Source organism: Stegodyphus dumicola, chromosome 5 (assembly GCF_044657685.1).
Source record: "Stegodyphus dumicola isolate Sdum_Otavi_A_Nest chromosome 5, ASM4465768v1".
Taxonomy (NCBI): Eukaryota; Metazoa; Arthropoda; class Arachnida; order Araneae; family Eresidae; genus Stegodyphus; species Stegodyphus dumicola.
In genome coordinates this window covers 105,380,834-105,394,093 of record NC_140772.1, presented here as the reverse complement: position 1 = coordinate 105,394,093, position 13,260 = coordinate 105,380,834, and the positions used below count along the sequence as shown (strand labels likewise).

Below are 13,260 nucleotides of genomic sequence, written 5' to 3'. Positions count from 1 at the left end.
CGATTTACATATAAGTTTGAAGATGTTTCACAAGAAAATTATTAAATAATTAAAATAACGTACCTTGAAGTAAAAACAGATAAAATGTTTTTTTAAAAAGTTAATTAATACGAGTACATAAGTGACAACAAAACTGTTTTAATACATTCTTTAAATCTTAAGCTGCATAACTAAGAATAAACACCACTTTTAGACAGATGATATTTTAAAGGGAGAAGGAGGAAATTTTTTATGTATTTAGAGTCATTAGGTCATTATAAAACTTCGAGAGTAAATCGTCATTACAATGAAGAATACAGTTCACCTGTAAAATATGTTACTTCGCGGAGCACTGCTATATGCTGAGAAAACAACTTCAAACCTAAAAGGATTTTCCCAAATATATATATTTTAACATGCCTTGAATGTAAACCTGCAAAATTACTACAAAAGTAACTTTTTATTAAAAAAAAAAAAAAGAAAACGCTTTAATACGTTCTTACATTAAACACATCTATTGAAATGGATAATCGTAAACTTGCTTTTCTTGGAAGAAAATCAACTACAGGTAAGGCAATAACTTTGTCGCAGGAAAGGAAAAAGCAAAATTCGTTTTGCGATCACGGCGTAAATATTGTCGCGTAGTTGAAAGGATCGTACAAATGAACAGGCAAGTACTCAAGTCTAAACTTAAGACCTTTTTATTATTCGAACTGAATGAAGAACTACTTATATACAGCTGGTGAACATGCTGGAATACCAGCTTCCAGAACCTTATAATGTTATTCTTCCAGAACCTTATAATGTTCTGGAAGAATAAGAAGAAAATTTACATAAATAAGATAATATTAACCAGAAGGAAATTTACATAAAACCAATTATCAGGGATCTTGCCGTTGATGGGTTTCGAAACCGGGACCTTCAGGTTTCGAATCCTGCATCTTTTCCGCTAAGCTATGAGGAGCTCGGTCGAAAAGAGCAATTTTCGCTACAATATTAAAAACTTGCGGCACTTTCGAGGTTTGGAGTGTACTCTAAAAATTCCTAGGAAAAAATTCATGGATTCATATAAACACCAAAACGGGAGGGGAGGAGAGAAAGGGGAAAAAAGCCTTATCAAAGCACAAATAATAACGCAGTAATACGATTTAATAGTGCGTAATTAAATAAATATTATACACACTGCTTGATTTTAAAACTGAAATTTACATTTAAAAAACCATAAAATATTAAAAACATACTCAATGTCTTTATACTACATCAAGATGACTATTTAATTGGCGCGTATTTTTATACATTATATTTTCAGTTGCACATTCCCTCCATTTTGCTGGAGGAATGAATAAGCTTCCATAATGGGATCTTATTCATTCCTCCAGCAAAATGGAGAAGAAAATACAGCATTAGAAAGAGCACTAGAAAAATAATACTTGGCTATGAAACATTTTGTCGCCACTGATAGATAATGGAGGTTTACTTTATGCAACTTCAAGAAACGACATCTTCTCGTATTCCAAAAGTCTAGCAAATCTTAGAATAATTGAAAAGGTCGAGTTTAGTTTTGGAAGAGGATTACTTTGCAATGTATTTTTATGTGGAATATTAAGAATAATAATGGAAATTAAAAAAAACACCAGGAAAGATCTGAAAATCAAGGATTTATCCAACATTTGCGGAAAAATCTGATAACAACGAAATATTAGAAGTCGCGACATTAAAGCGGAAATTTGCGTCGCGAAGAATTTACTACCTTAATTTATGGAATGCAATTATTATTGTAATACTTATAAAATTAGTATTACAAATCTTAATACCAAAAATAACTGAATGTAGATTTTACCACTTGTTTTTGACAAAGTTACATTTATAATATCGACATTAAGCCCTTCTTTTTATTTGTAAATAATAAATAATTAAATATATTTATAACACACTGTAGTCAACTAATTTTAAAATATTTTTTCTACAAGGCAATACACAAATACACCAGTAAAAGAATTCAAACTATTAAATAGTTTAATCGCTAGCTATTTTTGGGTTACTTAATTAGCTAAGAATATAAAAAACGCAGTTATAAAAATAATCGCAATTAAGTATAATTATTACTACAATAATAAGGATCAGCTCAGTTAGTAAATTAATTCCTTAGCTCTTGTAAAAGTACATAAAAGGCTTTTTTAATTGTAGATACAAGGTACTTTGCTAATGCAGTCTACCATTACAAATACAGTCCTTTACTTTTTAAAAGTTAAGTTTTCTCTGGTGCATTTATTTGATATTTTACTTACTGATGAAAACAGCAATTAAAAAATGCGTTTTTTATTAAATTATTTCATAAAAATTTTGCACCTTTATTTACCATCTGCAAGTCAATATTTATTTTAGATTTAGAATAATTTTATTCAGCGTGAAAGGAAACCTAACCACCCGTGTATCCTTCCTATAGTTAAAAGCAGAAATTGTTAATATGAATATAACAAAGAATATAATTTAGCTCATTATAGCAGCTTATTAAAACCAAACGTTCAACAAATGACACTCAAATTACGAAGAAAGACTCAAATACAAAATCATTAAAAACTTTTAGTGTTACAAAATCACCAACCCCAAATCAAATGACAGAAACGTTTTATAGATTGTTTTTTATTTTTTCACTAGCCCACCAGCGGCCAAGCGGTAAAGTCGCTTAAAATTGGTAATTCGATCTGGAATTGATTCCAGATCAATAGGCTGGCTGCATGGACGTTTTCGAATTATCCCCATGTGTAATATGGATACGAGCCAGATTTCCTTAGAAAGACCTTTTACGAAGGCATTTCTCACCTTAGGCAGATAGCCCTAGCGTGTTTTGCCATAGCCAAATAAATCAAACTTTTCCAACTAAAGCAAGGTTATAAGACAAAATTAAAGGACTTGAAATGAGGTTTCCTATAGTCTTCTGCAGTAACGATAAGAAACACAGATGTTAAAAAACGCGAGGATAATACTAGTAAATAAAAATAATTACTAAACATTACGTCCCTTTGAAGTTAAATAAAAACCATTGCCTTGAAGTTAGAAATCTCGTAATCCTATAACATATAACTTTATCATATAAAAGGGGAAATATAGTTGAAGAATAATGAATAATGAATCCCTTTTATAAGGAACAATCCAAAATTGTGCCGATGTTCAAGACAATCTGGAAAGAAGAATAACAAACTAGTTCAAAAGCTGGAGGAATATTTGTTTCTAGAAGCTGACACCTGAAGAAATGTAAAAGAGTTGGTTATGCTACAGTTTATCACAAATCACACAAAAAAATAAAGACACAAGCTGGGAAGCGATAGTGAAGTGGGCGAAGAATATTTTGCTGGAATATCTAAAAAAATTGGAAATCCCATCAAATCATCAGTTTAACATCCGAATCTAAACTAATGGGACCATTGGTTTTCAGAGCTTCAAGGGAACATTCTTTTGTGCTCTGATATGAATGATAGGGGGATGTAAAAAAAAGTCCAACAATGGCACACTGTGTTGCTTGCTTTGAATCAGTATCAGAATTAAAGAGATTGCCTAGGTAATCTTCATTAAAAAATTAGCATGTTTTAAAAAAGAAACCAATTTTCAATTATTCAGATTTTAAAATTATCAGGATGATTTCGAAATTTTCCATAGATTTTTTTATATCAAAATGTGATACGATAACTTTTGTTTTTTCATTTTTTGAGTATGCCTCAAGTTATAAAAATTTGTGAGCAACACGCAAAAAACACAATGAAGATATTGTAGATATTACCAAAAAAAAAAAAAAAAAAAAAAAGGAAACGTAACCTGATATTGAAAATAGCAAAAACCTTTTGATGAAGATGACACTGATGTCCCAACAGCTATCAATTCACAAAACACACTTCAAAGTTTTGGAAGATTCTATAAATGACAGGGGGATAAGCTGAAAATTATGAAGATATTTTGGTTAGAGGAGATTAAAGGGTGTGACTTGGATTATCACTAAGTTGTTGTTTCATTTATGGTAAATGTCCTAATATAATAATAGAAATAAGAAATATACCAATAGAAATATAGTAGGAAATATACCAATGTAAAATTTAAAAGTAGGGGGAGAAATAACCTTATTTTGGGGTAGATTTTAAAAAATTCGCAAAAACCAAGTTTTTTAAAATTTATTTTAAATGAGAACTCTATCTTTAATTAAATAAGAAATACATCAAATTAAGCATGGATTCAACAATTCTAAATATTGAACTAAATAAATCTGATTCAATGGCAAATTCTACACAAAAAATGAAGACTGATACTATGCTATATTTCGATTTGATATGCTATTAATATACTATATAATATGCTGCATTTCGTTATTTAGTCTCCCAATGCTATTCCAAAGGGCTTTTTGCGTCAGATCTGCTGTGACAAATAGCAAGTGATTGCGTTGCCTTTCATACTCATTTAGAAGAATTTGAAGCAACTCATTACATTAAAAGTAAATTCCAAGAATGACTTTTAGAAAGTAATATAAACAGTATTATGAATCAAATTACATTATTAATTCTTCTTTTAATTCGGCTGGCTTGCTTATAACACAAAATTCTTTTAATACTCGTGATGTAGTCTTAAGTTTAAAATTAAAAATCTTAATTTGTCTTTTAAACTGAAATTCATAATTTTCATAGCTAATTTGGCCCCCGTCTGGTTGTTCACCAGAGGCAAATACCTCACATGCCTCACCCTTATCCCGGCTCTGATATTATACTCATTATATATAAAATAATTAATCTTTTATATCGTTAGAGTAGTCGTCATCTAATTATATTTAGCACGAACATTTATGTTTGGCAATGAGTGGTGCGTCGTTCAGAGAAAAGTACTTAACAAATCAAAACGATAAGGACATGCCAGCCCTAATTGGTAAGCGTTTTGCCAAAGCATGCGCTTATTGATCTGATTTAGATCCTATTAGGTATGGAAGATAAGAAACACCAAAATTCAGAAATGGTCAGCCCAAAGAAGAAGCAGTAATAAATTGTTGCAAATTGCGTGCTTTTGGCTGCGTAAATTGAACAATACTGTAAGTGGCTGGCAACTTCACGAAGTAGAAACTTCCGGCTTTGGATGTAAAATATCCATTATGATCTATATATAATATTTCAAATTCATATCTTCCTTAAGTTACTTATTAATCTAGAGAAAACCCGAAAATTACATGTTTTATTCTTTCTTTTAAAATATAACATTATCCCTTCTAAAAACTATTAAAAGATGTGCAAGAATTGATAAGCAGAGTTTTAGTATTTTTGAGAATTTATATACTTTTATTATTACACTTCGACATATTTAGTGAAATGAAACAGTAATTTGAGACTCACCCGGCCAGAGGAGGTTTGGATATGACGGCAGGCGATGTGGTGACTGTGGTGGTGACAGAATTATCCGTGAAGTGTTTCTCCCAGTCGAAGGGATCGTTCTCTTTTATACCTCTTCGCTTCATACAACGTTCGAATAAACCAGATAACATGGCATAGTCTGGTTTCTCGAAGTAGTCTAATGTAAGGATATGGTCCAGGAACTGTCGGAAGTCGGAAGGCAAATGCTTCAACAGCAATCGGTGATCATATTTTTCTTTCATGATACCAACCTACGCATAAAAAAAAAAAAAGAAAAAAAGAAACTCTACACTCAGATATGAGCAATCACTCACAGAGCAATGTGAAGTTTCGTTAAGACAAAAGAATGACACTTAATGATTTTTATTATTTCATACATTGTAGTATGCAATAAAATAATGATATATAAAGAAACAATAATTGTTAGGAATACAGTAATTCACACATAACTCGGATAAACAATGACTGTTATGCATACAGTAATTCATATATAACATGGTTGAAATAATATAATAAATGCATAGCTATGTACCGATAAAGTAAGACGGAAAATACGGCATGAAAATTATAATCGTTATATTTTTCTATTATGATACAAACTATATATAAAATATACCTGAATAACGATATCAGCAACGACTCTCTAAGCAACATAACTGTATTTGATTAGGACAAAGAAGTTGTACTTAAGGCCATAATACACAATAGATGAAAAGATATGATATAAGAATGAGTGTAACGAATACATTAATACATACATAAATACGGGTAAATAATGACTGCTGTGCATACACTAATTCATATATAACATGCTTCAGTTAGCATAACAAGTAACCAGTAAACTACTGTTATGTAGAGAAATTACCGGATAGCGTTATAAAAATTAGGTGAATGATTTTTTGATTTATGGAAATTTAAATTTTATTTTGATTCTGAATTATTTAATTTAAGGCTTTAATTTTGGGGAGAAACAGATGCTTCGGGAAATATTATTTAGTATAAATGAATATTATTTATTTTCTTTTATTTGTAAATCTTGTACAAACTTTAATTCATTGTGAAAGAAGCAGGGAAAGGGAGGCAATTTTCGCCAAGTCATGATTTCGCGCGCTTTAGAATGTTCGAGAAAGAATTTTCATTGTTAGTTGACCTTAAGAGAGGAAAGTACGTGACGGAAAGGTCAAAGGTTGCTACTTGTCTTTCAATGTAAGTCATTCAGGTTTTTGGCGATTGAGGGTCCGGTTGTTGGCTAAGTGAAGAAGGGCGCGCATGCGCGATCACCCTTATTTCCGCATTCTGGAGTTGAAAACGAAGATTTTGCCATAATTAAGGGGGCGATAAGTGAAGCCACAGTGGGAGCCCGTTTGGTGAAGGAGAAGAAGGAAATTTGAGTTGGACACACTTACTTTTGGCTGACTCTCTGACTGACTCGCTGATTTTCGGGCTTGCTGGACAAAATGTAATTACGAAGCGGGATGTTTTCCGGCGGGGAGCGGCAAATATGCTCCCCGGCCGCGTTTGGTTAAGAGGCGAGACACACTTACTCTTGACTCGCTTAGGCACTCACTGCTTGGACTCGCTGACTTTCGGGTTTGCTGGACTTGTGGACGTTGCTCTTGAAAACTGGCTTGAAGAAAATTGGAGTTGGATTCACTCCCTTACTGACTGGTGGGTGGAACTTACTTGGGACGTTACCCGTGAAGCTTGCTCTTGGGATGAGTAAGAACAGGCGAGCAGTAATTTCCTAGCAACAACGTTTCTGACCGGCGAAATTTGAACGAGTTACCTGCGTGTTGACATAGGACTTTCAGGACCAAGCGGATAGCCGTCCTGGGCAGCAGTGCTTCTGTTTCTGTTCTACAGTAGTGAAGTGGAGTCTACATTTTTAGAACCAGTGGCAAGATGAGCCCGGCCGACATCAACGCGGGATAAGATAAGAGTCCTCCGCTTCAAGATGTCCCTTCAGAATAAGTTTTATTTTTTTTGGTGTGTTTGAACTTTAGGCAAGCTTTTCAAAAACGTCCTTAGCAGTAAAAAAAAACAACGTCAAATCTAAAATTTAAGTCTCAGGCCTTAAATTGTTTCCCTTTCCTTTCTTTTAAATCACCAGACAAACCTTAAGTTTTTTTTATGAATTTAAATGAGCAGACTCTCAGATGAGGTTAAGATTTTTCTTATTGTGTTGTAATTGAATAAACTGATATTTAATCTGGAACCTCTTACAGTATGTTTTCTTTATATATTTAATATGAACCTTTCCTTTATATCTTGTATATGTTTTATGTTTTCGATCCTCTCACGGCGCGGTCCCGGAATGCATTTTTTTCACAACGCAAAAATGCTGTACACGTTTCACTATACGATCACTCCCTTTAACGGCAAGTAGTTTCATATTTAACATTTAACAATATAGGAATTTCAGATATAACATGGTACCTAGAAGTAAAACTATTTAACCTTGGTGACGAAACGTTTAACATAACACTACTAGTAAAGATTGTAAGGATCTTAAGTTTTACTAACGTTTATTTTATTTTAAATCTTTACTATCACTTCTTATTTTCTACTTCCGGCCAGAATTATAAGCGTGAAGGAGTTTATGCAAAGTTGTCTGGCGAACGCCAAGTATTTAAGTGTGGCCTTTTTGCCAAGCAGAAGAGAGGAAGCAGTGAGTTCGAAGCAGGCCGCTTACCTTAGAAGTTACGCAGTTGCTATTTGCCTTCCAGGCCAGAGGTTTTAATCCTCTTGATAAATTAAACGTATTGTAGTGTTCACAGTCTCTGTGCTACATACGCTTCCTGTTATTATAAGGCCAATCTTATTCTAAAGTTAAATTAGAGTTTAGTTTTATTTTGATATCTTTTACGTTAGACCCCGAGTGGAGGGTCATTGTATTCCGAAGTACGGAAGTCATTGTATATAAAGAAAAATAAAGGGTTTTGTATACCCTTCGTCTGTATCCTGTCTACTTACTACAATTAGTGAACATAGCTTTAGTAAGCTCTCTGTTCTAGTCAGGTCATTGTATGTTTCCGAAGAAGGTAAGAAGAAACATTGAACCTGATAAGATAAACAGAAAATGCAGCATGAAAATAATCGTAAATATTGCACTATCTCACAGTTTACCTTGATAAAAATATAAGATGTATGTTAGATAGCACGCCATCTTTATGTTAATTTTTTTCTGTAACTTCTTCTTCCATAAGCTTCGTCCATCATGCAAGTTTGGTTGAGTTTAAATACCTGCTAAAATGTAGTTTAGGAAGAATCCTGTGGCAACCACCAAGTACAATGTATTAGCTTGAGAAGAGCAAGAGCAGCTTCCCGCGTTAATGAATGTAATGAATTAATTTAGTGTTTCTAAAGGCGAGGGATTTGAATCTTCAGTTTCGGAGCTGAATCGATATGAGAAAATTTGGTTTTTGTGATTTACTGCTTTAAATATTCCAGTCCATAAAACTCTGAGCATAGTAGTACCTAATATTTTTAATTTTTAACTGTGCTATAAAAGTGTAGTTTTAATCAATCTTTTAATTAAATTTTACCTCTTGTCTGCGTAACTGGGCTTTAGTGAGATTTGCTGTTTTTTTGGGAAGACAATAATTTAGAATAAGAAGGATTAATTCATAATAAGAAGCATAAATATATAGTTAATTAGTGTCAATCTTACAAATAGCTAATATATTAATAATAAATATTACTATTAAAATATAATACTGATATTTAGTTAACATACGAAGAATGTTCAACAAAGAATTTCGCGAATAAGCTAAGTGAAATAGATGAATATGTATTCGGTATGAACTGTGAAACCACTAAAGAGGCATACATTTTTGATTTGATTCAAAGTTATGTAAAGAACTCTCTTTTTAGACACTTACTTGTTAAGGCTTGAAGAGTACAAAGGACAAACCCCGAACATTGATGTTTCCAGGTTCAGATATGGCATGAAACACAATAGTAATTCCAGTACATTAGATGACCATCATTATAGTCAAGTTTGTAATTTGTAAATAGTAAATGTTAAGTTTACAGCCAGATGTTACTACCATTAAGCATTTCTTGATAAACTTTTCTCCTCTTGACAGAATTTTGTAAGCTTCCTTTTTTGTTGTTGTTCAGTAAACTATGGAAAATATTACGCGAGAGTTACCTATACAAGAGAAGGAATATCTGCCTAAGTGGAAAAATATTGCGTTGCAAATAGGGAAGTAACTTGGCCCGTTAACTTCCACATTAAAGCAGGTAGACCTGCCAGTTTCAGCGGTTTAATTTCACTCGACTACTGAAAGGTTCAATTTGTACGGTTTTATTTAAATAATCAATTTTATTTAAATTAGTTCTTTTTTATCCTTCTACTTTTACGTCGCTCATCACCAGAATATAAATTAGGTAAGGCTTTAAAGAATTGGTATATTATTCTGTCAGCTAGTATCGGAAACAAGTATTCATCACTTAGTAACTACTAACGAACAGAGAGGAATCGGACATTTGTCGAAATGAAGCAGAATTTTCATTTGGTAAACAGAAAATTTACAGGTGCTTGATTTTCATTTAAATAATATTTAAACAGGTGAGACTTTCTTATTGAAGTTGCAGATTACTTCAAATTTATTTTTTAATTTAAGCTTTTTAGTTTGATTTGATTCAATTCATTAGTTTCATCAATAGATGGCATTAGGATTTCGTTTCTTTTCATTTGACCAGAAAACTCTTAAACTTTCTCTTATGTTCTCATGTAAGCACATGTTCTTCTCATTTTTCACAGTTGCTGTTGAAAACGGTTCTGTCTGATCTTCAAAAACTATAGCACTGAACATTTATTTACACCATTTACTTCACATACATGGTACACCATTTCGTGTACCTATTTTTGATTTACTTTTCTCAGTTAGGGCGGAAGTGAGGCTGTGATACTGCAGCTTGCATTTTCGCCGAATTTGCCCAAAATATTTTTAAATGAAACATTCTGTCTTTATGTTGCTTTTGTTTCACTTCTTTGTTTTGTAATAACACTCAAATTTTATTATGCAGTTTTTAAAATATGACGACTAGAAATGATTAAACTACATGCTTTGGTGGATGCAAGCACTTTTGACAAAATTAAGTGTTCTCAGATCAGGTTGACCTGATGTATAGCTTAACTACAGTTTTTTTATAGTTTAATTTTGGAAGGATGGGTGGATGAGACTATATTACAAGATGATGATCTAAATGAACTACTTCGAATACAGTTTATTGGGATAGCTTTAACATGTTACACAAATATCTCTGGGCGAGAACATTCCTTTAAAGACCATTTGATGAACATTTTAGATGCTGGCTTCTCAAACGAAGCTCGTGAAAATACTTCGTATGAAAGAAATACGTATGTAAATATTTTACGACAGTTCTTATTGTTTTCGTTGACATTTTGTAATAGATTATATTCTGAACAAATATATATGTAAATTAAAAAACACGTAAGGTAAAATACTAACTTTACTTTGTAAGAGTTCTGTATTTTGACTTGGTAATTTACCCTTTCCATTCTAAAAATAGTAACAGCTTATAATAAATCACTAACAAGTGCGTCATTTCAAAATTAACTCATGTCACGCGATTTATTTACAAAGCTTCAGCTAATAATAGAATTCATTATTAATAAATAAATAATACTAAACCATTTGAATGTCGCATTCTTTCTCTCGCTTCACTACTGCCAACTTGAAATGCTTGCCGCTGCTTCAGATACATTTTAAACGTCTAAAAGATACCGATGCAGTTTTTCAGGAACAGGCACGCTTATTGTTTTGGGCAAATTTATTTATGGCAGCATGTGTCAAGAATACAAAAAAATGTTAACCAGTCTCGATAATTACAACTAACTACTATGAAATGTATTGTGTGCTCATATATTTTACCTGTATTCTGTATATTCTACTTTATGCAACGCATTCAGAATAATCTGATATTTTGCGCTCGTATGACCACATAATGTCTTGACTTCGGAGTGTAACTTTAGATAGTTGCGGGATCCGGACCTGCTCTCAACTGTCACCTATATGCATCTACATGTCTCGACCGTCCAAATTAATATAATACACATATACAAAGGATGGCGGGTATTTTTATTTTCATTTTTACCATACGCTATTTATTATATTATATATATTGTTATATTAGAAGATGAACATTCTCCAGAAAGATATATGACATAACTATTGGTATATTCATCAGTTATTAAATCAACTGACTGCAAAGCTGATTATTTAAAATTAGCCGTTAGCTTCAAAGATAAGCACAATTCAGTCGCAACAGTTCGATGAATTTCAAGACATGAAACGATGCGGTTTGGTTTAAAGCAGTGAAACGTGAGACTATTCACCAACAGCTTCAATAACAGATTTTATTCTAACTCACTGTGGTGCCCGAAATGCGATTCCAAGAACAGACCCGTTCATTACACCCGTTTCAGTTCTTTTAGACTAAGATATTATATGGGAGGTGAGATACTTCGGAATCATGCTTGACAGTAAATTGACATTCATAAAGCACTTGAAGACCATCACATTTAAATTCAATATAATGGAAATAAAATATGCCTTTTACTATGAACAAATAACATTTTTTTCCGTCTAAAATAAACTGAGTCAATCTCCCAGTTCTCTTCCAAGCCTTTTCACTTGTGTTCTAACGGAAATAATACTGCAAACATAAAAAAACCTACAAGTTTTATACAACAAATTTATCAGGGAAAATACTAATCCACTTGAGTTCATTCCTTTACGCTATATGTCTTTAGAGTTATAGACGGACACGATCAAAAAAATCTATCATGCTGACACACATTTCTCGAAAACGCCATACATATCCAACAATTTACTTTCAAGGCACCATCTCCTTCACGCACATCCTGCTTATTTACTTGTAGAATCTTCTAACATGTCACTTAACAGTAGCACCGCAACCACTTGTCTCTGAGATATTTTCCACACACAAACCCTTCATTTGTGCTGTTCGATGGAGGCATGTTGATGTTATTCACAAGCTTAGCAGCTTTGATTCTCCTTTTTTTATCTTAATCGACTTAAATGAAAGTAAGAAAATTATGCTTCTTATAAATGTAATTTCAAGATATGACACGACGTTTTTAATATACTTAAGAAAATATTTTTTATGTGCCTGTTATATTTTAAGTGATGAAATCTTTCACGATATTGTGCTATTGAGGATGAAAGCAGAAAGCCACGTCATTTTAATATCAAAATTTATTGAGTCTCGTAAAATCTGGTCTTCTTAGGAAGCATTCAATTAGACCAGACCTATAAAAGGAAAATTAGGGAATTACTACTATGTCTTGCTAGTAACACCAGGTCAGGGAAATGATGTAAAGGAGCCTTTCATTTATCCAAATAAAGTTTAACAGACAACACCAACTCTTGCTTTCAGAAGCCAATATTTCTGGCTTTAAACCAAAGATGAAGTAAAGTTAATGAAATTTTCAAGTCTTGCCCAACGGATTCACAGTTTAACTAGCGCACAAGTTGGCTCTGACCAAAGTGGGCCTAAACAAGCCTAATGGCAAGACTAACTCAACGTCGTAGAATTCTAATGGCTAGAGAATCATATTTAGCAACGTGGCCTTCAGGCAGGCAGAACACGCTCTGATTTCACCATCCAAAACTTACTTTTTAAGTACTTGCTTCATTCTACATAATTTGAATATCGAGCGCGCTGCAAATTTACATTCTGGCAGGGAAATAAAACGCGGTTTGATAGAAAAGTAATTTAACTTAAAATAATGGGTTAGGAAATTAAAATGAACCTTACAGTCTTTACGTTTAAATTAATGACAATCTAAGGTTGATTTTTTATCTTTAATATGTTCTTATTTATACTATTATTGAAATTTATTAAC

At 32.5% G+C, this 13,260-nt stretch overlaps 1 protein-coding gene across 10 annotated transcripts in view; it reads right to left on the bottom strand.

Annotated features, from left to right (window-relative positions):
• Window positions 1–13,260, bottom strand: part of LOC118187848 (uncharacterized) — a 323,471-nt gene that overhangs the window by 47,058 nt on the left and 263,153 nt on the right. For all 10 annotated transcript variants that reach the window (XM_085816945.1, XM_085816946.1, XM_035358129.2 and 7 more), the window contains one exon: window positions 5,343–5,611. In XM_085816945.1, coding sequence (XP_085673071.1) covers window positions 5,343–5,611 — 269 coding nt within the window. The remainder of the gene's footprint in view (window positions 1–5,342; window positions 5,612–13,260) is intronic.